Below are 25735 nucleotides of genomic sequence, written 5' to 3' on the forward strand. Positions count from 1 at the left end.
TCTGGGCTCTCGGAGGGCCTGAGTACAGGCAGACTGTTCTTAACCCTCCCACCTCCAACAGAAGAGTCCGCCGGCACTTCCGCCACAGGTCTTTAAACACGTCACTGGCGCCATAACCAGATATTCAGAATCCCTTCCTCTATTCCACATTGAACATTTTTTCAGAAAAACTAAATCATCCCCCTACAAGCAAATTGAATCTGTTTAATGTGTTAAATGAATCACAGTGAAAAGAAAGCCAACGTATAGCACTGCCCACGATACTACAAGTGTCATATTTTTAGAATGAGCTCTGGAACATTGCAGTAGGATAAGCATACAAATATGAAAGGCTAAAAATGTGGGCAACTTACGAATAATTGACATTCGCTTCCTGTCACTGTTAAAGTCTAACAGTGCCAACATGGTATAAGTCCTTTCTTCCCCCATCTCACTGATGGTAATGGTGTCTTGCGTCCGTGACAGGAAGACGTATCCAAAATTCCTTGCAGCCGTGACTAGTGCTCCTTCATCAGGAGAGGCTGCCTGGTAGACCAGCTCATCTGAGGGAGTAAGCACCATGCCACCGCGTTTTCAATCAGACACAAACCAAGTTCCCTTTCTCCTGAAGAGTCAGTGGAGCTACCAAAACCCTTTTGATAATCTTCTTAATAAAAAAGGACTTGCTGAAGTTTAATGACAACGAGAGAAACCTTCATATAACCTTTTGTGTAACTCGCGCAGACTTCCTTAACCATTAGGAAATGTGACTGTTCATTTTGCAACATATAAAAACAATATGACATGCTCCTGAATTTAATATCTTAAATTAGTGTAGCGCTTTTCATCCCAAAGGATCACAAAGCACTTTACAAGCAGCTATTAATCCAGCACTGAAGCGTAGCATCCAGCTGGTGATGGTCTCTTTCATTCTGTGCCAACAGCCCCACTCACTTGTTCCAGTGGAACAGCAAGAAATAAGTTTTCCAGCTGAACTGAAGAGGAAATTCAGGGACAGCAGCCCCAAAGTGGAATTTACACCTTTACTCTTAACGGTACTATGGGATCTCTAATGACCAAGTAGTCAGGACCTCTATCTAGGTTTCAAGAGGGTGGTGTAACCCTCTGCAACAAACCTTTGCCCACTAGGTGTCACTACCATAAGTCCTGTTAAAATCTTGGCATGAAATTACTATTCTTCTGTACATGATCTCAGGAAGAACTTCTGGGGCTCTGTGTTGTTGCAAAAGGATACAACAGCTTTACGATAACCCAGAAATGCTGAATTTTTTTTTCTGAACAACGAAGCATTGCAGAGGAATTTGTAAATAAGCAAATGTATTGCGTTTAGTGTGTTAAATGAATTGCAGTGAAAAGAAAGCCAATGGATAGCACTGGTCCTCATCACTATCTAAACACTGTACAAAATACAGTAGTGAAGCATACATTGACGTATGACAAAACTGACAACCATACCAATGAGAGGAGGCTAGCTGTGGTACAGCTGAGCCACTGGTGATTCACTGTTGATCAACCTCAGGTTACTTTTAACCCTCACAAATATCTAGGTTATATAAAAGTGTCTTAAAGTGTTTTCACAGGGTGATTTCACCAATTATGTCCTGTCATAAACTGAAAGTCCTGCCAGTAGAAAAAGCACCTGAACTCTGAACTTAATAACTGTTGTACAACAATACAAACGTCTTGGAGATATTTATAATTTATATGCACACATACAGTGCCTTGCGAAAGTATTCGGCCCCCTTGAACTTTTCAACCTTTTGCCACATTTCAGGCTTCAAACATAAAGATATAAATTTTTTATTTTATGTGAAGAATCACCAACAAGTGGGACACAATTGTGAAGTGGAACGAAATCTATTGGATTTTTGAAACTTTTTTAACTAATAAAAAAATGAAAAGTGGGGCGTGCAAAATTATTCGGCCCCTTTACTTTCAGTGCAGCAAACTCACTCCAGAAGTTCAGCGAGGATCTCTGAATGATCCAATGTTGTCCTAAATGACTGATGGTGATAAATAGAATCCACCTGTGTGTAATCAAGTCTCTGTATAAATGCACCTGCTCTGTGATAGTCTCAAGGTTCTGTTGAAAGCGCAGAGAGCATCATGATGACCAAGGAACACACCAGGCAGGTCCGTAATACTGTTGTGGAGAAGTTTAAAGCTGGATTTGGATACAAAAAGATTTCCCAAGCTTCAAACATCCCAAGGAGCACTGTGCAAGCGATCATCTTGAAATGGAAGGAGTATCAGACCACTGCAAATCTACCAAGACCTGGCCGTCCCTCTAAACTTTCAGCTCAGACAAGGAGAAGACTGATCAGAGATGCAGCCAAGAGGCCCATGATCACTCTGGATGAACTGCAGAGAACTACAGCTGAGGTGGGAGAGTCTGTCCATAGGACAACAATCAGTCTTACACTGCACAAATCTGGCCTTTATGGAAGAGTGGCAAGAAGAAAGCCATTTCTCAAAGATATCCATAAAAAGTCTCGTCTAAAGTTTGCCACAAGCCACCTGGGAGACACCCCAAACATGTGGAAGAAGGTGCTCTGGTCAGATGAAACCAGAATCGAACTTTTTGGCCACAATGCAAAACGATATGTTTGGCGTAAAAGCAACACAGCTCATCACCCTCAACACACCATCCCCACTGTCAAACATGGTGGTGGCAGCATCATGGTTTGGGCCTGCTTTTCTTCAGCAGGGACAGGGAAGATGGTTAAAATTGAGGGGAAGATGGATGCAGCCAAATACAGGACCATTCTGGATGAAAACCTGTTGGAGTCTGCAAAAGACCTGAAACTGGGACGGAGATTTATCTTCCAACAAGACAATGATCCCAAACATACAGCAAAATCTACAAAGGAATGGTTCACAAATAAACGTATCCAGGTGTTTGAATGGCCAAGTCAAAGTCCAGACCTGAATCCAATCGAGAATCTGTGGAAAGAGCTGAAAACTGCTGTTCACAAACGCTCTCCATCCAACCTCACTGAGCTCGAGCTGTTTTGCAAGGAAGAATGGGCAAGAATTTCAGTCTCTCGATGTGCAAAACTGATAGAGACATACCCCAAGCGACTTGCAGCTGTAATCGCAGCAAAAGGTGGCTCTACAAAGTATTAACGCAAGGGGGCCGAATAATTTTGCACGCCCCACTTTTCATTTTTTTATTAGTTAAAAAAGTTTCAAAAATCCAATAGATTTCGTTCCACTTCACAATTGTGTCCCACTTGTTGGTGATTCTTCACATAAAATAAAAAAATTATATCTTTATGTTTGAAGCCTGAAATGTGGCAAAAGGTTGAAAAGTTCAAGGGGGCCGAATACTTTCGCAAGGCACTGTACATATGTGAAATTCTCTGTTGGCTTTATGTATAAATGCAGAGTTTTAAGTGACGTTAATGGTAATGATAACCCGCTGAAAACATGTTGGACTGGAGCTTACTGGTAACTGGGGAAAGTCATGATGGATACATCAATCAGCAATCACAAATTTCTGTTTGGACCCCGGAAAGACTGAATGGACCCCCAAAGTGTGATGCCAATGAGACTGCAGTGTCGGAACTCGCCGTCGGTTCAGACTCACCTTCTTTCTGCTCCACCATCACAGTGTGGCAGAGCGACAGCAGTTTGAAAAACTCAAGCACCTCAGGCTCCTTTCCAGCCCGGATACAGGAGGGCAAACGGTGGTCGTAGAACTTGAATTTCTTGTCGACATACGAATTCCAGCTAAAATCCACGGGCTGTGGAAAGAGGCCAAAGAAAAACGGAAATTGGTGGGGCAGCTCAGTGGTGAGCATTGCTGCCCCACAGAGTTGGGGCTCTGGGCTCAGTTCCAGACCCGGGTGCGATCTGTGTGGAGTTTGCATGTTCTCCCTGGGCTCTCACCAGTTTCCTCCCACAGCTCACAGACCTGCTGGTAGGCTAATTGGCTTCTGGGTAAACCTGGCCCCGGTGTGAGTGTGCAGTTTTCTTTGTGCATGCCCAGCAATGGCTGTACTGGATAAGACCATGATTTTATTCTGAATGCACTAACAAAAAACAACTTACTACCATATTTTCCATAGCCACTCCATCTGTGCTGTAGGGGTCTCCTGGAAAAAAGAGGGAAAAAAATACATCTTTAGAAGTAAGTTGTATACTAGAATTTTCATGTTGCATATTACTGTATTTAGACCATCATGTGTTAAAATATCCTGAAATCGTACTGCAATGACTATTTGGAGAAAAGCATTTAGGAGTGGTTTGTGAGGTCTATAGAGCACTTTGTGCACTGTAGAACTGTACAAAAACAACAGTGCAGGCATCCTTTGTAGCCATGCTGTTTCAGCTGTTTTTTTCTGAGCCATGGGGATAAGTGGAGATAAGCTATAAACCAGGCACGCATGCTGTGGCCCGTTACTCAACGCGAGGTGCTAGGCTCTGTGTCTGGGGCATACCGTAGGTCTTGCCACTGATGGTGCATTTCTTGAAAGCCATGATGTTCTGCGTGAGGGTCCCCGTCTTGTCGGAGAAGATGTATTCGATCTGCCCCAGCTGCTCGTTGAGGGTGGTGGTTCTGGCCTTGGCAGGGGTGTCCTTCTCCGAGTAGTACATCTGCAGGTCCCAGTTGATGAACCTGCTCTGCCCCAGGCGAATGGCCTCCACACTTTACAGAGACACGTCAACACAAAGAGTCACTGTATACCCTCACCTGGCAAACATGTGGGACACACTTATTTTAATGAATTTGAATGAATTAGAATATCTATTCTGATAGACCCAAAAAACAAAGATACACAATTTATATAATTTAGGTTATATCAGAATGCAAGTACTATACAAGGGGAGATGTATTCTACACTGCTCCAAACTATTGTCCCCATATCTTGAGGTAACTCTTCAGCGGGAGAATGGAGTTTCTGTTAATCAATACCGGCCTACAGCTTTCATCCTCTGTCTGTCAACATGCAAGACTTTTTTTTCCCCCTTACCACCAGAGTTTACTCCACACTGTAACTTACAAGTGGTATGTTGCAGCCACATACATTGCATTGTTTTGTTATACAAAAGCTCTTCTGGAATCTCCACTCAGCTTTTTACCGATAATGGGGACTTTCCACCAATGTGTAGCCCCCACCTGGATGATGTGACGGCAGTCAGAATGCGCCAGTATGCTCACCACACACCAGCTCTCAGTGGGGAGGAGAACAGAGTGATGAAGCCAGTTCAGAGATGGGGATTATTAGGAGGCCTTGACTGGTAAAGGCCAGTGGGTACACTCCTACTCTTTTCAAGAAACGCCCTGGGATTTTTAATGACCACGGAGAGTCAGGACCTCGGTTTTATGTCTCATCCGGAGGACGGTGCCATTTTACAGTACAATGTCCCCGTCACTATACTGGGGCATTAGGACCTGCAAAGACCGCAGGGTGAGCACCCTCTACTGGCCCCACTAACACCTCTTCCAGCAGCAACCTTATCTTTCCCAGGAGGTCTCCCATCCAGGTACTCTCCAAGCTCACACCTGCTGAGCTTCAGTGGGGCTGCCAGTTGTGTGTAGCAGGGCGATATGGCTGCTGGCACTTTAGCTAAAAGGTCTTTGAATTGCTAAGCAGTGTGGATAACAGAAATCATATATATGTAAAAAAAACTCAAATGAGATGGATATTACACCAAAGTTCGCTTCCTAGATTTTAATCCCACAGTGATCCTGAAAAGGAAATATCAGGCAGGAGGGAAAACAATGAACAGCTTGTTGCCTCACCTTACATAGAGGGAAATGGGCACCATGGTGTTCAGCACAATGATATATCCCCAGAAGCTGAGAAAACCTCTGTAGGAGGAACTCTGATTCTTGCCGTCGTACAAATACCAGGCAATGCTGCCCATCTCCTCATACCAGAAAGTGTGGCCAATGGCTAGGCCAGCTGCCACCAGGATGAGGAGAATGAAGATCTGTAGAAGTCACACAAAATATAAGAACCTCATTCCTGGACAATGACAGCAGTGTCAGAGTACGTTTGCTTTTCTTTTCATTTAAAAAATTGCAATTTAGTAAGGAACACCATCTTGTGAGCTCCAAACACAAATATACATCATTACATTTTTATCTTAATCGTACTTGGAATAGATTGAGGTCTTAAAGCTTTTATACATCCGCAAATAACGCTGACGTTTCAAAAACATGGACTGTACTTACAGTGTAGACCATGTAGTTCATTAACTCATCTATTTTAGTCCTTTTGAATCTGGTTTTGCCGCCATTCCTCATGATTTTGGTGTCGGAGCCTGACAAAGGAAAAGGGAGAAAGCGAGGTGATGCTGGGAATGTTGCCAGTATTCTGATTTTAAAAAGCTTCCTGTCTTTTAAAACCAGGTTTTAAAAGGCCAATTTAATAATCTGATCACGAAAAGCACAAAATAATATAACATCCATTTCCACAAATCGGATTTCTCTAAGGGATTTTCTTTTCCGGGGAGTTGTTTAGGGAGATAGTAATATTATATTATTGCAAAGGAACAAGTAATAGGTTTATTCCATGTTGAAAAGAGAGGAAAGAAAACACAACGTTCCAGCTGTGGAGCCTTCTTTAGGTGTGTGATACACACATGGAATAAACCTATTACTTGTTCATTTGCAGCCTACGCATGCAGTATTATATTATTATTATTATTATTTGGTTACACTCATAAAGGGCATTTGTGGACACTCCACTCAAAGCACTTTACAGGTAATGGGGACTCCCCTCCACCACCACCAATGTGCAGCCCCACCTGGATGATGCGACGGCAGCCATAGTGCACCAGAACGCTCACCACACACCAGCTATCAGTGGGGAGGAGAGCAGAGTAATGTAGCCAATTCATAGAGGAGGATTATTAGGAGGCCATGATTGGCAAGGGCCAATGGGAAATTTGGACGCCAGGGTTACACCCCTACTCTTTTCAAGGAACGCCCCGGGATTTTTAATGACCACAAAGTCAGGACCTCGGTTTTATGTCTCATCCGAAGCACGGCGCCTTTTTACACTATAGTGCTGCCATCACTATACTGGGGCATCAAGACCCACACAGACTGCAGGGTGAGCGCCCCCTGCTGGCCCCACTAACACCTCTTCCAGCAGCAACCTTAGCTTTCCCCAGGAGGTCTCCCATCCAGGTACTGGCCAGGCTCACACCTGCGGAGCTTCAGTGGGGCTGCCAGTGGTGAGTTGCAGGATGATATGGCTGCTGACACATGTAGAGCTGGACCGGGCCTTGCCTGCGTAGATGACCAAGCCGTGGCAGAACTCGGTGTTCCGGACCGTGCAGCCGCGCAGCAGTATGTTGTCCAGGTCCAGCGCGTACCTCTCCTGCCTCCACTTCATCATGCCAATGAACTTGTCCAGCCGGTTGTTCGGCTCCTCACACTCGATCATGGCTGCAAGCAAAATGAGTTTCACGCTGCTCGGGCTCAGGCCTGTTTTGAATATTTCTGCGCATTTCAAAGGCAAGCTGAGGGGGGCCTTCAACGGCTTTCCAATTTTGGACCGGGCCGTTGCTTTGGAGCGCAGACGCGGACGGCGTAAATCGGTTCATCAGGAAAGGAGAAAGAACAGTTCAAGCGGAACCGCAACACTATTTTTATATTTCGGGGTGAGAAAGAATCGGCCCTGAGAAGTGCATTTCAAACCACAATGGAAGTCAAATGTCCACAGTAACTTGTAAAACATCCAATTTACATCACAAAAATGGACGACATTTTCAGGTACTCAAAGCGCCATATGCCATGGCCAGGCCAGGGGTTTGCGACAACTTTCACAAAGTTCACCACTTTGTGCTCGATTTGGAATTTGTCAAATTTTCCTAGACCGTCAATAAATGTATTTTGTTACTGAGATTCAATAACCGGCCTGCGAAACTGGAACTGCAGTTCCCCTTTAATTAAGGGGGAGCAGATCTCCTAGGCACTCCGTACAGAATAGATTGTCGTTGGACTGCATCGTTTCAGGAAAAAAAGGAAGAAGCAATACTGCCTGTGTGTATGTTAAGCAAGACGAACAAGAGTTTGCCGAGGTTTCTGGGAACAGAAATAGATCTACAATATTAATGTGAAACATCACGTCACACCTGTAATGCGTACCTGCTCCCTGCCTAAAGACTGCTCCAGCCACGTGCTGCTCCTAGATGCTTAGATTTAAATTGCTTTGAGATGCAGAGATATTATTTCTACGGACTACAACAATACAGTAGCCTTGATAGTAAGCTATTGCAAAATGAAAGCAGCTTTAGGAAAATCAAGCCAGTGCAAAGTGGAATGTGGAAGAGTGCGACACCAAACTCACAAACCCTGAATCCACAAATGAACCTGAAATCAACACATTCCCTGAAACAGGACAAAGCAGCTACTAAATAAGGAATCCAAAGAAGACAAGAAAAACACGAATTCTCTTCGTTGAATGAACTAATAGATTGATTCAGTAAGCACCTCAAAGACTGTCTGACAGAAAAGAACACCTTCCAATGAGAAAACTGTGAAGAGGACAACTACACATACTTAACGGTTAGTTATTCAAACCACATGGTAAAAAACGTGAAATAAATATCTGGCTTTCACCAAACCATCTAACATTTTTAAAAAGTCTCATCACCATTGTACATACCATCAAAATTGGCCAGTTGATGTTCTGTTTGCAGTCTTTCATGCGTTACTTTCAGGCCCATTTTAAATTTTAAATTGGTCTCTCTGCAAGATGAAACAATATAGGAGACATTTCAATACAGTACTATTAATGGACTGCAATGAGCGGAGACTGCCTGGATAAAGCTAACCACTGCTTTTTTTTTGTGCTTTTTAGTATTGATTTCTGATCCTCCAAGTCAGCCACTCTTAGTACATTATTTCAATGGGAGATGGCTGGTTGCATTTAGGCTTAAATGCATTTTTACATGCATACATTTTTTTCCATCATCTCTTCGGGCAATATCTCATCATCCAGCTGTTTTCTAACTACGTTATCGAATACAAATGAAGGGTCGCTGGGGAGCCAAAGCCTATCCTGGCCAGCAGCAGGTGGAAGGTGGGATACACCCTGGATGGGACACCAGTCCACCTCGGAGCACACATGGGCACAAACACGGTCTCATCGCACCAGGGCCTATTTTTTCCCAGAAGCCAATTAACAACACACCCTGGAGATGAAACCAGGGCACTCAGGGGAAACATTCATGCAAACACGGGGAACAGACAAACTCCACATGGACAGTACCCCCTGTGGAAATGAATCCGGGCCCCAGTGCTGAGAGGCACCATGTTAACCCCTATGCTAACGTGCCATCCATAAATGAAACTATTTTTCTAAAAAAACTTCCTCTTCTAGGTGAATCTCATGCAATTATCTACTGCTTTTCATGTAGAGTCCACCAGCAGAGGATTTTGTGAGATGTTTCTGAAGTGAGTGGTATAACCACCTTAATTAGACTGCCCTGACCATCCAAGCCACAGGCCCACACTTGTCTGCGCATTCCTCTCCTTGTCTGCACTCACTCCCACCAAACAGCCAGCCAGCTCCCCCTGTGCAAGTCTTAAACTTTGTCACTAACTATGTTTGTCCAAAAGGTGCCTTGTCCTGAAATACTTTCATAATCCCTTGTAAAAGGTGGAGACTGTGGCAGCAAGTCAGGAGAAAGCACTAAAGTTATTCTGTCATTAATTGATCAAAATCTTGCAAAACAAAATCAGAACGCTGTTGCATTCCGAAGAATTTAAATTATGACAGTGTTCCAGTTCATTTATGATACATCAAAATGAAGCATTTGGCATAATGTAATATCAGTCAGTCCCTGATCCACTTTGAGATCTGAACAGTAAAATTTAAACTCGGAACAGTATGTTTCAAGCTCATTTACTTTTTTACACGTTTGTATGACGATTTTTTAGATTAAATCAAAAACAAGAAAAAACATAAAAGGGCCTTACCCATCAAGTTCAGCTGTTTCTACATAACACAGACTGTTTGGTTCTGAACTGGATAATAACAGAATATCAGCCTAAACAGAAAAAAAAATGAAATAATATCAAAAGGTGTAATATAAAATGCAACAAAATGTTCACACATTATACAATTTTCTGGAAAGCATAAAAGTCTGGATATGTGCTCCAAGTAAAAAAATAACATATGGATCTTACAGGAATAAAGTCATTTTTCTTTAAGCGAACTACATCCCCAACTTGAATTTTCTTCCACTTAGATTCCCGGAACCTGTAACAAATGCCATACAGAAATACATGTTAGAGCCACAAAAACATTCTAGCCAGCAGTTGGGCAGACAGAATTAACAGAACTACTGCAAATAACCTTTTTGTTTCATGAATATCCACTAAAGACATGTATATAAGCATCAGACAATAATCAAGCAAATATGTTTATCACTGTCCCTTCTAATCAAAGTACAGTCTGTAATCAATCACTAAACTCTCACGTAAAAGGACTCAAGGTTTAAAGCTTATTTTGTTTGTTTTTATATTTAACTATTAGTGATACAATACAAGGGGCATCTAGAAAATAAACCAAGTAGTGTTCACTCTGTGCTCAGTGCTACTAAAAACAGAATATCAAAAAGAAATTGTACACCACCTGCCATTGAACAGGACTTCAGATTTTCTGTTGTTAATTTCTTTGTCCATCCTGTGACGGGCCTAAAAAGAAGTTTTTAACAGGAGAAATGAAGCTCACTGAAGTCATCAATGTACATTAAAATCCTGAGCTCTTTATGTTACAAAGAATATATGTACAAAACTATTCTGCCTTTGCTATTCTAAACTTCAGCAAGTCTGAAAGTACAAGACATAAAACCTACATCAAAAGATGACAGATTGTCTGTATCATAGACAATCCTTCTTAACTTTTCCTTAAAGCAGGTGCGTCAAACACAAGCATTAGAGAGTGCATACCAAGTCATCCACTAAGTCTTTGATGGCTGTGATTCCCAGCACCAGCACTAAAGGCACCAGAGTAGTGTACCAAGGCAGAGTGGAGATTTCAGGAATAATCTGAAAGACAAACACAGAAGTGCAATAGAGTCCATATACTACTGCAAAAAGTCATAAAAAGTACAACTGCCCCTAAACTGTGCCATGCTTTCAATAAGCATCAAGCGTCACCAGAAAGCTGTTACACCTTAGGAGTCTCAACCCAAAACCCAATATAAAGAAAATCTCAGGAGTTTGTTCTTCAACAACAAACCCTGCTTGGTGGTTTTAAGGTAGCTACGTGATCTTGGTGCCATGTTATGAGTCCCCACATTCCATCTGGGGACATGGTCTTATCTTAATCGCAAGATGTCCCAGTTGCCGCTGTCCAACATAATTTTAGGGACTGACACAGGTGTCTTGGACAGGGTCCCACATGCTGGTGGGAGGAGTGAGGACATAATCTGAGAATGGGAAATACGTTGCAATGTTTTGTCATGCTTTTCAAATTAAAATCGGTTTCCTAAAAAAAACAAAACATGATTGGTTATTGTCTCTCTTTCAAACTGCTTGGAATTAGTCTCCAAAACAAAGTCGAAACCATGTCTCCCTGCAGATGCAAAGCGAATCAGAATTATCGGGCATGAATCAGGGATCTATTTTTTTTTTAATATTGCTTAATTCAAAGGAAAATTCTGTTTCCAACCTATCGATCGAACAGCTCCTGTTGTCTGTGACTGTGGTACAAAACAGCCTCTACATTTCACTCCCACTGTGGCTATACCATGTGCATTTTCAGATCTTTGTGACTAATGGCACTACATAAACGTTACCCATTGTCACTGCGCTTTGTTCACTTTGACCACTGTGTCAGAATAAAGAGATTTACTGGGTGTCAGACTGACACGTCGACAGCATGCCCCGTTACTGGGCCGGACGGATTCTTCTCTCACTTCATCACCACACTGCGGTATGAAGCCGCCAGTTAAACACCCTGAATTTGAGGGCCCAGTGGATCTGTTTGACAATGGCCGTCCACGACTACACTAAGACAGTCTCCCCCATGCCTCGGCTGGAACAAGCAATGTTCTTACTTACCTGTAAGATCAGCAAGCCAAGGAAGTAGAGGTTGGCAGCTCGATTGAATTGTTCAAAGAGGTTCAGGGGTAGAAACGTCAGTGCATTGTATTTGTAGGTTTTGATGGCATTCCCCTGGAATAGAAAGGAAATATAATGCCGATCTTGCACTCTTGAATTTAAAGGAAATAAAAAATATGCATTAACACAAATTCACATTCATCTCATCAGCATCTGTAAGGGTCTTATTCATATATAAAACTATAAGTTGGAATAACATCAGTCGTGGAATAAAGTTATAGGTTAAAGGTAATGAAAAACACTGAAGGGGAATGAAACTCCACAGTCAGCATGACAATGTGGAAAAGGGTAGATCACTTGCACGCTTCCTGGTACCTTGTGGTAGAGAGAGAAAGGGGAAAAAAAAGACACCACTCGAAAAAACCTTCCAGGTAGAAAACTATTTTAGTGAACTGAAACTTTGTTTAAATGGGTCAGGAAAAAGGTGTATGAACGCAAAGCAGCTGATGGGGGAAAAAAGACTCAGTGTCAAAAAAGAAACAGTGTCAAAGACCTGCCACGCATTCCTTTGGGAAATTCCAGTTTGGCAATGTTGATGTTGTCAAGCAGGAAGTTCTATCTAATTTCTGTGAGCTCAACAACAGAGTCACCTGGAGCTAAATCGCTCTAGGGCACACATTAATATCATGGAGCCAAACATGGTGGTGGAATATTCGGTTACAGATCACTTTCTCATTCGTTATTTTTTTTTTAAAAAAGCAAGAGAAAATTATTCAAAAGCACATGCCAAAAGACCACTATCAAATAGTACATAAACTAGAGGGGGCTATTCAAACTGTTCAGCACGTTTGATTTCTAGCAGCTCGTTGAAAAGAGGAATCTTGTCCAGCCATTTCCTGAAAGAAAGGAGAATATCAGCTTGGACAACAAGCCTCTGAGCTTGTTGAGGACTCCCACAATCCTCATGGTATTCTTCCTCACTTCCTGTGATTTAGCTTCGAAGAAGGAAATGGTGCAATCGTAATTACAAAGACAGAATTAAACAAAATGCTCAATAGAAAGGGTTAAGAAGCTCACATTTTAGAGAATAAAAAAACTTTTAAGATAATTTAAAATGTACACAGACAAAATCTGATCGAAAAAAATGCCAATATTAATCATCTTCATTTAGCTATGGTACCTCACAGTAGGGGCCAGATCCAGGTTTCTTTGCCATTATTATTTAAATTAGATTTTCAATGCTTTTAAATGGGACTTTAAAGTTAAATATAACATCCAGTTTTCTAAGCCTTATATAAAGGGCACTTTATGGCACTTAAACTAACAACAGTGAGAAAGTGCAAACAAGGAACTCAATATATTATTTACATTTCCTATTTATCACATTGAGTGTAAAAAAAAATTACAGCTGTGGGAAGAAATTCCCCAAGACTCCCAATAATTTTGCATCTCCCCTTTTATGAGGGTCTAGCTACCACTGGTGATAAATGTTCATGCTTTTTGGAATCAGAAGTGACAGAATTTTCTGCAGAAAGTAATGGCTCTTAATCATTCAGTCCACTTCTTCAGAATCAGCAATGAAATAAAAGCTGGAAGACACAATCGGAAATTACGCAGAAGTGCTTTTAAATCTCTGAACAGGAGCCGGTTCTTATACACAAAGGGCTGTGGGAGTATGGAACAGGGTACCTAACCATGTTGTTGAAACAGATACCCGAGCATCTTTCAAGGAATGGCTGGATGAGATTTTCAAATGAATTACAGTAGCTACTAGCAACTAAACAATGCAGATGTGTCCAATGGTCTCCTCACTAATGTCTTCTCAAAACAGCCCAAATCAGATGAGCGACAAGCTGCATTATCACATTGTCAGTTATTGTCTTCATTGTCGCTACACAGCAGGTTTTACACATTGCTTACAGCACTTTATGTAATGAATTTCCATGGTCATAACCGAGTTTGTTTTTGAGCATTTTTTCAAAATTCTATGCTAACAAGCCACATCTAAGAGAGGACCTTGTGTAGTTAATGAACCTGTCTTCCTTGAACTGAGAATAATGCACAGCATAGTTACGAAGAAAAGACAGAACTTACTGAATATTTACTCTGCTTTAAGCAGAGAAACGTCTTTTTCTGAAACTCTGGCAAATTGTAGAAATCTTTATCATTTGCTTTAACTTTCCAGGCGCCCACTGTAAAAAAAAAAAGAAGCAAAACAAACATTCTCTCACTTAACAGAGTGGACGCAACTCACATACATCTATATAGGAGTGGTTGTTTCAGAATGTGAAACTAATTTCTTGCCTTTTTCTACCCACTACAAATTTATAAATCTACAACAGTAAACTAAATACCTTCAGAGTTAACTTATGATGTGAGAAGTTTTAGAGATTTCCAGATTTTCGGTTTACCTGCCCAAATTATAATTTTGTGGACAAAACATTGTTGATACTTCAATCAATACACAGAAGAACAATGTGCGTTTTTCTTTAAGCAGACACCGTAAAATCATGTATTAGTTCTTCAACAGGGGTTAACAAACCACTGGTGTGCGTCCTATCGTTATAGGAATTGATTTTTCAAAAGCAATCTAAAAAAAGGCAACGTTTCTAGCATGAACAGATCATTTTTTTTTAAATAGTGGAGGTCAGATAACCCTAAAAATCCTGCATCGACACATCGAGTAAAACCTGAAAGTAAAATAGTAAAAGGACTTTTTTTGTGTCTTCATGCTGAACACAGATAAACGTGAAGTCACCTGTAGAGTCGGACAGATCTGAATGAAATCAGCACAGGAGGAGGTTAATACTCGACAACATTACATACCTATTGTCTCAGGTACAGTCTCCTGCTGTACCTGGCTATCTTCAATGTCTGTCCTCTCATCAAGTTCGTCATCTGTTTCATCATCACTGTATGGCACATATTCATCATTGGGACCCAGAGAGTCCTCAGAGTTTACCCTGTTACTGCGATTCATGGTGTCAGGAAGGGTCTTCACTGAGGGGGAGAAAGAAAGATTTAGACATTTTTCAAAACACAGAAATAAAAGAAATGCGTCTGATTTGAAAAGCTAGTGAAGTTTTGAACAGATTACCATTGTCTTTTATGAAAAATTCAAAAGGCGTTTCTGCACACATAAAATTAATGTCTTTCCTAAATTCATTAAGAAATGAAGGTGATCTCAATGTATAGAATATGTAACTGAAACCAACCCTGCAGTGTTGTGTTATCGGAAGTCATGGTCGCCGTTTCACATTGTGCTCTCTGCTATTCTTACCTGCATCTGCCTGCCCGAAGAGTGACATACACAGGCTATTCAGTAAATACATGTAAAAGTAGGCAGCTCATAATCTGCGATTCCTGATAGAAAGGGACAATAGCATGTCTTACTCTTGCTTTTCTAATTTTTAGTTCACTATCCAACAACTAAAAATGCAACTGAGAATAGGAAATAATGTAAATAATTCATCTTGTCCTGGGATTAATGTTTTCGCACTGTATGTTCTGTACTCTTCTCATTGTCAGAACACTTCCTTCACAAGCTCATTGTTTTTTTTCCCCCTTTCAGATCCTACCGAGTTGTGCAAGAAGCCCGCTATTCATGAAACACATCAATCAGATACAGGTAAAGATTACCTTTCGTATTCGGTTTCTTTCTTCTGGATGTCTGAGTCATACAGTCTGGAGATTGCTTAAGCAAATACTAGCTTTGGAACAAAAAGTAACTGAACTTAACTGAACCACTGGTTTTACAGTATATTGCCACATACTGTACTTTGTTTACCTTTGAAAAAAATGGAATTACGTAAACCCTGCAATGCTTTCCATGCTAGAAGAGTTTTGAGAACTTCAGGTTTTACAATTGTGAAATTGATGTATATCACAAAATTAAAATTTCTAACTGCAAAGCATTTTTATTAAATGCTTTGTTACATCTACAACTAAAGGCACCCTATTTAGCATATTTTAGGCATTTTAAACCTTCCTCAGGAAATATCTTTAATAAGAATAATTCCTTGCATTTATATATTGCCAGTCCAAAGGGGGGGTCTCAAATGTTTTATTCTCTTACATGTAAAAGTCCCAAAGCACTTTACCCAGAAGACAGTCATACATCCAGCAGTGAAGTGCACATAGAAGACACATTGTATCCACCAAAAATCTCCACTGTACTGCACATCAAGTAGGGACACAAGACACAATTTCATCCACTGTATTGAGGGACAACATTAAGAACTGTTCAAGCCCTTAGTACTAGGTGTAGCCAGGACACAACACCCACACCTTAATACCCCTGCTCTACACACCTCCAGACTGAGCACAAAGCAATGACAGAAGTGAGAGTACTGAGGTTTCTCAGTCCTAAGTGTATCCAACATTTCATATTCAACATCCACGAACATTCTGCTTTCAACACCAGCAGGCACTCTGAAGGAACCGCGCCAGGTATCATGGGAGAAAGCCAACATTACGAGCGAGAACCTGCCGTCTGACAGACTACAGACCCAAGACCCCGGTCATCATCAGTCCACAGGCAAACTGGTTAGGGAAGACACTGACACACAAAATATTAATGCCTTGATATGATAGCAGCAATCAAAACCAAAGCCCTGGTTATAACATTGCCCAACAATGGGCACTGCTATGCTGCTGGATTACACACACCAAATAACACAGGGGGTATCTTCCTTACCATATCACCAGGACACGCGCATACAGATGGCCGACGCTGCAAATATCCAAATGCCAAGCACAAGCTGCAGAGCTGCAAGAGGCTATGAAAATGATCAAAAGTATTTTAGAAGTACAGTATGGAATTGAAAGGAACAAGTCACGTTTTATTCCATGCTGAAAGGAGAAGAAAAACAACGTTTCAGCTGTGGAGCCTTCTTCTCTTTTCAGCAGGGAATAAACCTTTACTTGTTCCTTTACAGACTACGCATGCTGACGCAGCTCCCTGCTTGGACTACTTCAGCATATGTGAGGGCAAGTAGAGGAAATTACTGTAAGAAAATAAAACAATCAAAGCCAGAATAGGAAAACTGCTGGTGGCTTTTTTACGCAATAAAATTGGTGGTTGTATTACAAAATGTTTTCTCGTCTCCTACCCAACCAATGTTTCACTCAAAAGTCAGCTAAAACGGGTCTCTTCCTTGCTTCTTTATACTCCAGAACTCTGAAGTGGGGCAGACAGCTGTACGAAAGAAAGTCCTTGTTAAAGGACTCTTAAAACAATGTAAATGGAGTCAAAACAACACAAGGATTTTGGACAGTAACTCAACCGGTCTCCATCCTTCAGTCAACGCTAACCTGAATAAGACAGTACAAGGGTAGTTCCCCAGTTGTCTTGGGCAAAAAGGAATTATTGCAGTGGCACACACTTCCCTGTGATAAATACAGCAGTTACAAAAATGCTGCAGTCTTAACCCTGCTGCATAGGCTTTAAGCATTAAAACCAAAACAGTATGGGAAGAGACGATTTGAGCTGCTTGTTATCAAAAAAGCATGCAGGTGTTCCGAAGAGAAACTGCATTTTACTGCAAGTGGAAGGTAGAAATTGCATGGTTACAGCCATCGCTAACACAGCTTTCCTGGAAAACAAAGCACATTCTGTGACGACGTGGGAGTTCTCAGTTTCGTGACTTTCAGAAATTTCAGGATTCGACAAAATACCAGTGAATACTGGAGTTGCCGTAGTGGTTTGCTTCACAGCTCATCACCTTCAAAACCAACTTTAAGAGCAGGAAGACACACGGGTTGTGAAGGCCACACAGCCCTGAGACTGCCGAGGTCATGCTCGTTTTGTAGTTGCCACTTTCATGGCCTTGTTCTGGAAAACTGACAAAGAACAGCAGCAGAACAGATTCTTCTTATTCAGTCCGTTCCAAATTTTATGTTTATGTAACATTCCTACTGCCATTTGAGCCTTTCTGGACAAACGTGAAAAATGGATAGCTCACATACAGTACAGTCTCGTTACTGTATGTGTGGTTTTGATCTGACCTTCTATTACTAAGAAGTAAAATTCTACGGTGTTTCCATTTCCACTAGCCATCTGTTTTGCATTGTAAAGAATATAGGAATATGTACAAAACTTAAGATCAGTTTCCTGATTTGGGGGCATTTGTATAAGACTTTCAAGCACTGTATTTGGAAAACAAAAAGGAAGGGTAAGCCAGGTTCTTTGTCATGCTCCCAGACTCAGAAGCACATATCTAGTGTCAATACTGGCCTGGGGCCATCAGGTATCTGTTAGTACATGGCGTCTTCCCAGAAGATCCCTCCCTCTTCAATATCAAGCAGAAAGACGCAGTCAGTGCCTGACCTTTGGCCTGACGTGTGACTCTGTAAGTGACACAGAGCCAATTCACCGTTTCATAGCACAACTCTTCTCTGAACTCTACAGAGAAGTAGTTTCATGACCACCACAAAACCGCACTATTCCTCTCTTCTCGTGCCTGTCTGGACACTGGAAAATTACAAATGGGCGACGGAGTGTATGGTGAAGTCACACAGTCCGCAACCTGACCAGAGGTCCTTTTAGATTGGAGATCCTTCAAACAATGAAATGAGAGGTTGATCCCAACCCTGAAAATGAAAAGGAAAGCTCAGTTTTTCTTTTTCTGCTTTTTAGCATGGGAATTGTTCCATTCACAGTTCACACGCTGCCAGACCCGCCTACTCACACCTAACAAATTTCCACACGAATACAGACCAAGTCCAGGTTGTAGTTTTAACTGTCCCCTTCAACTTTCTTTTCAAAAGTTCTATATACAATTCCCTCAGATCACATATCATATGTTGGACACTTTCCAGAGAGATATGCAATGTTTCAATTTGCTGTTCACTAAAGAACTTGTGTAGAGTTACGAAGTGCAAATATAGTTTATATGTCTGCATTTTTTAACTTTACGCTGATCCACAGATTTTAAAACCTTAAAAGGGAATAGTATTGAAAATTTAAAGACATGCCATACTGGAAAATCTGTTTAAAAACATGCTGAGGATTGGAGAGAAATGACAGGCAGTTTGGCATTAATACGGTGAGGACAATACAGAAAGTTAATACTGAAAGGTAAAATGATTACCTTTGCCTTACACACACTGTAAAACACAGTTTACATATTTATTGTGATAAACAAATTACCTTCTGAGTGCAGTCAATTTAGTAACGAATAACTGAACCGCTGCCACTAACCAAATGAATGTGATACATAACTCTTTTAATTAAATACTGCTTAGTCACAATCCACACAATCGCAAGTAGTGCGATCACAATGACTAATATAACAAACCAGGATACTACGTCGCCTGTAATGAGTCATTTTTCACAACAGAATAAACATTTTCAAGATTTTCCACATAAAAATAAATATCATTTTGAACACAAAGGGTTCCATATAACATTAAAAAATAAAAGTTTGTTCATTCAAAATGAAAAATTGATAGTAAACACTCCAAAGCTTTTTTCTTACAACAAGTCATCCAGTAATTGAGTGATGCCTCGTTGTCTCATCAATCATTACAATAATTCAGCTGAGAATCTATCAGACAGCAGTGTCCCTTAATCACAGTACCAGCAGATATTCCCTCAGCATCAAGCATCGCTGTTCGGTTTGTGCACTTAACTAGCTAAATGCCCCCTGAGCCCGTGACTGACCACAACCTGGATATTTAGTTCTGCAAGACTGGCAGGTGAGGGGAGCTAAAGGTCGACTGCCTGCAGCCTGCAGCCAGCAGGGGACATGACGAGACATGATGGGAAATTCCCCCTGCAAGACTCAGCACTGCCAGCAGGGGGAGCCACGTTCACCTGCCGCTGGTCTCCTTCTCAGTCCAGCTCTGTTCCGATTAGGATTCGTAGGGGCAGGTCCTGTTTTACTGGTTCACAAGCCTCTTTCAATTAGAAGTATCTGTAGAGGAAACTGCAAAGCAAGTTTTTTTTCCCCATCCATTGACGCGTCATGACAGGAATGCCATCGAGGCACTTGAAACCACATCTAAATGTATAAAAGAGCTGTGTGATGCATGCGGCCTCATTAAAAAATACAACCTGAAACCTGAGGACAAATAGATCCTGTTCAACGCTTGCTTTACAGGCTTAATCAAAGCTCATTAACCTGCTAGTGAGGCCGGTCCCCTGACAACTCCAAATTTCTCCCACACCTAATCCACCTCCATTCAGACGACATCTTTTTACCCCTAAACAATCTATGGGTGGAGAAGCCTGAAACAGCTGCTCATATCCCTTTGATCCCCGACTGCACATTCCTTCTTCAGCTTGAGCTCAATCCCCTAATTGTCCCGCCAGAGCCCATCTTTCCTCTTCTGCCTGGTCCTCCAGCAACCAAAGACAGCTGCCAGGCACTCAAATATGAGAAAGAGAGGATCTTCCAATACCGCACTCTGACCCCCTTCTTCTGTTCCATGTGCAGGGTGGTCCACAAAGCAGGGATCATTTTATGTAGGATCTTCACTTGACAAGAGTTGTCAAAGAAGAGGAGGCCACGTCTGGAACTTAGTTACAAGTTACTTCAAGGATCTCATCCAGAAAGAAACCAGGGTATCGTCAGGGCTGGATTTTGGCGTTCGTAGGCCCTGGGCACTTTCACAAACCACGCGATTGATGGAGCGAGTCGAGCGACCATCACTTCTCTACTTCTCGTTTCTAGAACAGCAGCTAGAGAGCGTAGGATTATCGATTTGGAGCACCTAGAGTCGATCGCAAGCGAGTTGTTTCAGGACGTTTTTAGTTAGTCACTAGTGTTTCCCTCCTTCGTAGGCCCTAGGTACTGTGCCTACAGCGCCTAATGGGAAATCCAGCACTGGGTATCGGCTTCAACAACATGGCCGAGAAGCTTGTTATACACTCCTGCAACCCTTCAAGACAGCTGAGGGAGCAGGTCAACCAGTCTGTCGAGTAGTGACGGACAGCTGAAAGGAGAACTACATCCAAAGTGTTGTTGCAGAGCCTAAGCAAAAACATTCATCCACCATCAGAGAGCTGCTTCATCCTGCAACCGGGAGCCCATCCTGGAAACACAAAACCACAAAGCAGGACCACGCCCTGAACTGGCATCACAGGATGTACATATACACACGGACATGACTTAAACTAACACACTTTGCTTTCACAGGAACAAGAGAGGTAACCGGAGCAGCCAGTAAACACCACACAGATCGTAACCCAGGACCCAAGAGCTATGAGGCAGCAGTGCCAACCGTCACACAAAGCATAAACAGTACAAGAGAGGGTTTGGACCACAGGAAACATGTAGACTTTTAACAGATGTGCTATATTTGACCGAATTGATCAATTGATCAGACACTAAAATGTACTTATATGTCCATGAGAATCTAAGAGCTGATCAGACTGAAGCCAACCAGATTTAAAAAGTCCGAAATTAAACTAAGAACATGTGAAAATGTAAAACGTCTATATTTCACGACATCCGGAACCAAAATAATTTATAAAAGCATAATTATTTAAAAAAAATAAAAAATGTATTTGAATCCAATTAAATCAGAACTGATTTTGATAAACATATGTACAGTGCTTTGCAAAAGTATTCACCCCCCTTGGACTTTTTCACACTTTGTGTTGCAGCGTGGAACCATTAACAGAGACTCTTTTCCACACATCAACACAAAGCACTCTATAATGTCAAAGTGAAACAAAAAATAATTGAATGCATAAGTATTCACCCCCCAGAGTTAATACTTGGTAGGACCACCTTTTGCAGCCATTACAGCTGTGTGTCTCTATCAGCGTTGCACATCTTGACACTGGAATTTTTGCCCATTCTTCTTGGCAAAATTGATCAAGCTCCAAGCTGGTTGGGGACTGTTTGTGAACAGCAATTTTTAAGTCATTCCACAGATGCTCGATTGGGATTGAGGTCTGGGCTTTGACTGGGACACTCCAGAACATTAACCTTTTTGGTTTTAAGCCACTCCAGTGTGGCTTTTGCTGTATGTTTCGGGTCATTGTCCTGTTGGAAGATGAATCGTCTTCCAAATCCCTATGCTCTTGCGGATTGCAGGACATTTTCCTCCATGATTTTTTCTGTACTTAGCTCCACACATGTTTCCTTCTATCTTTATTAGTTTTCCAGTTCCTGCCGCAGAGAAGCATCCCCAAAGCATGATGCTGCCACCACCATGCTTCACTGTAGAGAGGGTGTTCTCAGTGCGATGTGCCATTAAGTTCAATTGTGGCCTGATCAGACCATATAATCTTCCTCCAAATTGTTGAGTCTCTCACATGCCTTTGGGCAAACTCCAGCCGAGATGTGATATGAGTTTTTTTTTTCTTCTTGCCACCCTTCCATACAAGACAGATTTATGAAGTGTGCATGCTATTGTTGTCTCATGCACAGTTTCTCCCATCTCTGTCATGGAGGACTGTAACTCCTTTAGAGTTGCTGTAGGCCTCTTGGTGGCCTCCCTTAATACGGCTCTTCATGCCCGGACACTCAGTTTTGAAGGACAGCCAGTTCTGGGCAGATTCACACTTGTTCCATATTTTCTCACCTTTTTAATGATGGACTTCACTGTGCTTCGAGGTATATTCAATGTCTTGGAAATTTTCTTATACCCTTGCCCTGACTGGTATTTTTCAAGAAGCTTGTCTCGGATCTGCTTGGAATGTTCCTTGGTCTTCATGATGTAGGGTTTCCTTGGAAAAGTGGGGAAGCTCCCAGACACAGGTGTATTTATTCTGAAATCATGTGAAACACCTCAACTCCACACAGGTGGACTCCAGTCAAGTAATTCTGTGACTTGGAGAAGAGAGTTGGTTACTTCAGAGGTAATTTAGGTGTGTCAAAGCAAGGGGATGAATACTCATGCATTCAAGTATTTTCTATTTTTTTATTTTTAAGTAATTTAGTAAAATGTCTGGATTTTTTTCACTTCAACATTACACAGTACTTTGTGTTGATGAGCGGCAAAAAATTCTCAGTTAAATACATCTTGGTTCCATGTTGTAACAATAAAATGCAAAAAAGTCCAAAGGGGGGGGTGAATACTTTTGCAAGGCACTGTAAATATACAAGCAATCCACACAATAATAAATAAAAGGTTTCTGTGCATTTACCTTTGTGTGGTATAAAGTAGCTCTACTACTAGAGTAGCTCTCTAAACTGCCTATCTGAGACTGGTATTTCTGGGATCATCACTTTCTGAAAGGCTTTAACATTCATTGTTTACAGAGGTACAATGAAATTGCAACATAGATTTTCATATACAGAGTTATGGGAACAAACTCAGTTCCTCCTCCTTGTTTCATACAGAACATGCTATATTTGGCCGAACTATTGTTCTGCAGGAATGCTGCTGAAAATGATCAATGAAAGCTTATAGGTGATTAAGCGCCAGACATCGGGCTATAATCTATAATGGAGGATCTAAAAAGAGTCCATTTCTTCTGCAATGGTGTGGAAGCTTAGAGGATCTATACAGAAATTCTTTCTTCTAATCAAATTGCTTTCCATTCTTAACATATGCTTTCCTGGGTATTTCATCTTCAAGTGCTAAAATTTTACACAAGTCTGTCGAAGACCCAGACATTCAACTCGGGGCATCGGGATCCAAAACCTTGCTTTGTGCAAACAATCCCCATTTAAGTAGAAAAACTACAAGGGGTGGACATCGTGCGGTCGTAATTTCACCACAGACGGCCTTAGAAAGCGTCATTTGAACCACAAAATGAGACTTTGAAACAGAAGACAATGTAGAAAGGTGCCCACTTACACCCCAGCCACACCCCAGGATGAAAGGCCTGGACCATTACCTCAGTGTAGAGCATCCGCATTCCACTAGCTCAGCACCATCCACGTTTTGCAACGAAACCTCCACCAAAGCTTTCTTTTCCTTAGTCTTGTCCAGTATAACTGCTCCAGCAGGAAGTGAAACCTCCACCCTTTTAAAGCTTGCCATAAGAACAGTTTCACCGTCAACATGCGTTTTCTCTGGCGCTTTGCTTTCTGTAGCGACCAGCCACCAAGCAATTTAGTTTTCTAAAAAGATGAGAACTATATCTCCAACGTCTACATGCTCTTGTACTTGGTAACATTTGCATTAACCCAAAACATTTAAGCCCAGCTTCCACTCTGCTGTGACATTAAAGCCAGCATTTCTTGTTGTAAAAAGCCGGTAAGATTATTCCAGTTTTGAAACTGAAGCCAGTGTTAGGTTTTCTGCGAGTCTCTTACAGCAGGCCTATATTCCACCAGTGTGGGACTTGCTGAATGCCTGTGGTTCCCAATCTTGGTCTGATGACCCACACACCTGCTGGTTTGTGTTCCAGACAAGCCCTCAGATCCACAATCAAACCCTCCGTTAACTTACTACTGATATGATCAATGTGAACTGTTTGTTCCCAGCTCTTACACATGTTGGAGCTTTGACTGTTGTATTTTGTAAGTGAAGTAAAACCCCCAGTATGTGACCGAATGCTGAATGTGAACTGAAAACAAAACGCAAACATTCCAATGAACACCAGCAGGTGTGTGTGTGGGGGATCAGCAGGACTGGGACTGGGAACCACTGCTGTAGGGGAAGCAGGACTGGGAAAGGGGTAAAGGCAGAGAATCTCCCCGACTGCTCCACTTTGCCACATGGTCACATTCCAGTCAAACCGGTTTAACCTTCTTCTGCTTGTGAAGCATACAAACAAAGTCAAACGAGGAGGGACAGAGAGATGAAGTGAAAACTTAAAAAACAAAACTTACTCAAATGCACAACGCAAATGGAGGGGATAAAATGACATTTTCAGGTGCTGTCGCAATGGAGGTCCTAGAGACACAGGAAGTTCTCTGTTCCTTTGTTAAGGAAAAAAAAACCAAGAGGCAGGATGTTTGGTTGAGAGGCAATGAAGCTATATTCGTTACTTCTTCAACGTGCGATGTTTCGCCATGTCGCTGTTTTTGTATCGGTGCCTGGGCTTAACCTCGTCACGACCTGAGCAATCGGCAAGTACAATGCTCTCGCTCCAGCACCACAGACATGCTACACGTTGGAGAAGCAGGAAAGAAGCCAACCCAAAATAATGAAACGAAAGTAGAAGAAATATCACAACGAAGTGCATCTTTAATCTCTTGCCTTGGCTACTCCATTGTGATGTTTTTTTTACATACTGAAAATTCTTTCCATTTCTGCCTAAAGCAACAGGAGAGACTTGAAGAATGCAGACACCACCCTTCCTCACCTCATGTCTGATATGCATGACATTCTAAAAGAGGCTGCTGGTTCCAAGTAATTTGAATTCATCATTATTCAGCACTACATCAGACCCCATCAGAGAGGAAGGGTTGATTTTAACAGCACTTAACAGGGTAAAACTTACCTTTTTCCCCATACCAGCTGAAAGATTCGTAACTTGGAGCTTTAAGATAAGTTTTGAAATGCCTTGTGCATCGTACTGTCGGAGCCTGAATATTCTGAAAATTGTCTTTCAAATGCATACAAAAAGTGAAACACAGACATCGCGTCATGTGTTACAGCTAAAGTCTTATACCATTTCAGTAATTATGAATTCTGGATTCATTCTGATTGCTCATGTCAATTAATAGCTTATCGTCACACAATGCTGATTACTGACAAATATATTTTTTTAATTCTGAATTCAATGGCATGAGCATCACCTAATTGATAATTATCCTTTAGGCAATGTCTTTTTGATATGCAAGGGATATC

General features: G+C 41.6%; 1 protein-coding gene across 1 annotated transcript in view; it reads right to left on the minus strand.

The window, feature by feature from the left end:
• The window catches only part of atp8b1 (ATPase phospholipid transporting 8B1), a 54239-nt gene that overhangs the window by 10581 nt on the left and 17923 nt on the right, over positions 1 to 25735 (minus strand). Inside the window, exons 2-16 of the mRNA XM_069187379.1 lie at positions 14861 to 15034; positions 14129 to 14226; positions 12035 to 12148; positions 10919 to 11017; positions 10602 to 10663; positions 10154 to 10226; positions 9944 to 10014; positions 8628 to 8710; positions 7247 to 7405; positions 6185 to 6273; positions 5750 to 5940; positions 4443 to 4651; positions 4054 to 4097; positions 3590 to 3746; positions 354 to 542 (exon numbers count right to left, since the gene is read on the minus strand). Of these exons, the coding sequence (XP_069043480.1) occupies positions 354 to 542; positions 3590 to 3746; positions 4054 to 4097; positions 4443 to 4651; positions 5750 to 5940; positions 6185 to 6273; positions 7247 to 7405; positions 8628 to 8710; positions 9944 to 10014; positions 10154 to 10226; positions 10602 to 10663; positions 10919 to 11017; positions 12035 to 12148; positions 14129 to 14226; positions 14861 to 15014 (1792 nt within the window). The 5' untranslated portion in view covers positions 15015 to 15034. The remainder of the gene's footprint in view (positions 1 to 353; positions 543 to 3589; positions 3747 to 4053; positions 4098 to 4442; positions 4652 to 5749; positions 5941 to 6184; positions 6274 to 7246; positions 7406 to 8627; positions 8711 to 9943; positions 10015 to 10153; positions 10227 to 10601; positions 10664 to 10918; positions 11018 to 12034; positions 12149 to 14128; positions 14227 to 14860; positions 15035 to 25735) is intronic.

The sequence above is a fragment of the Lepisosteus oculatus genome, chromosome 3 (assembly GCF_040954835.1).
Source record: "Lepisosteus oculatus isolate fLepOcu1 chromosome 3, fLepOcu1.hap2, whole genome shotgun sequence".
Lineage (NCBI taxonomy): Eukaryota > Metazoa > Chordata > Actinopteri > Semionotiformes > Lepisosteidae > Lepisosteus > Lepisosteus oculatus.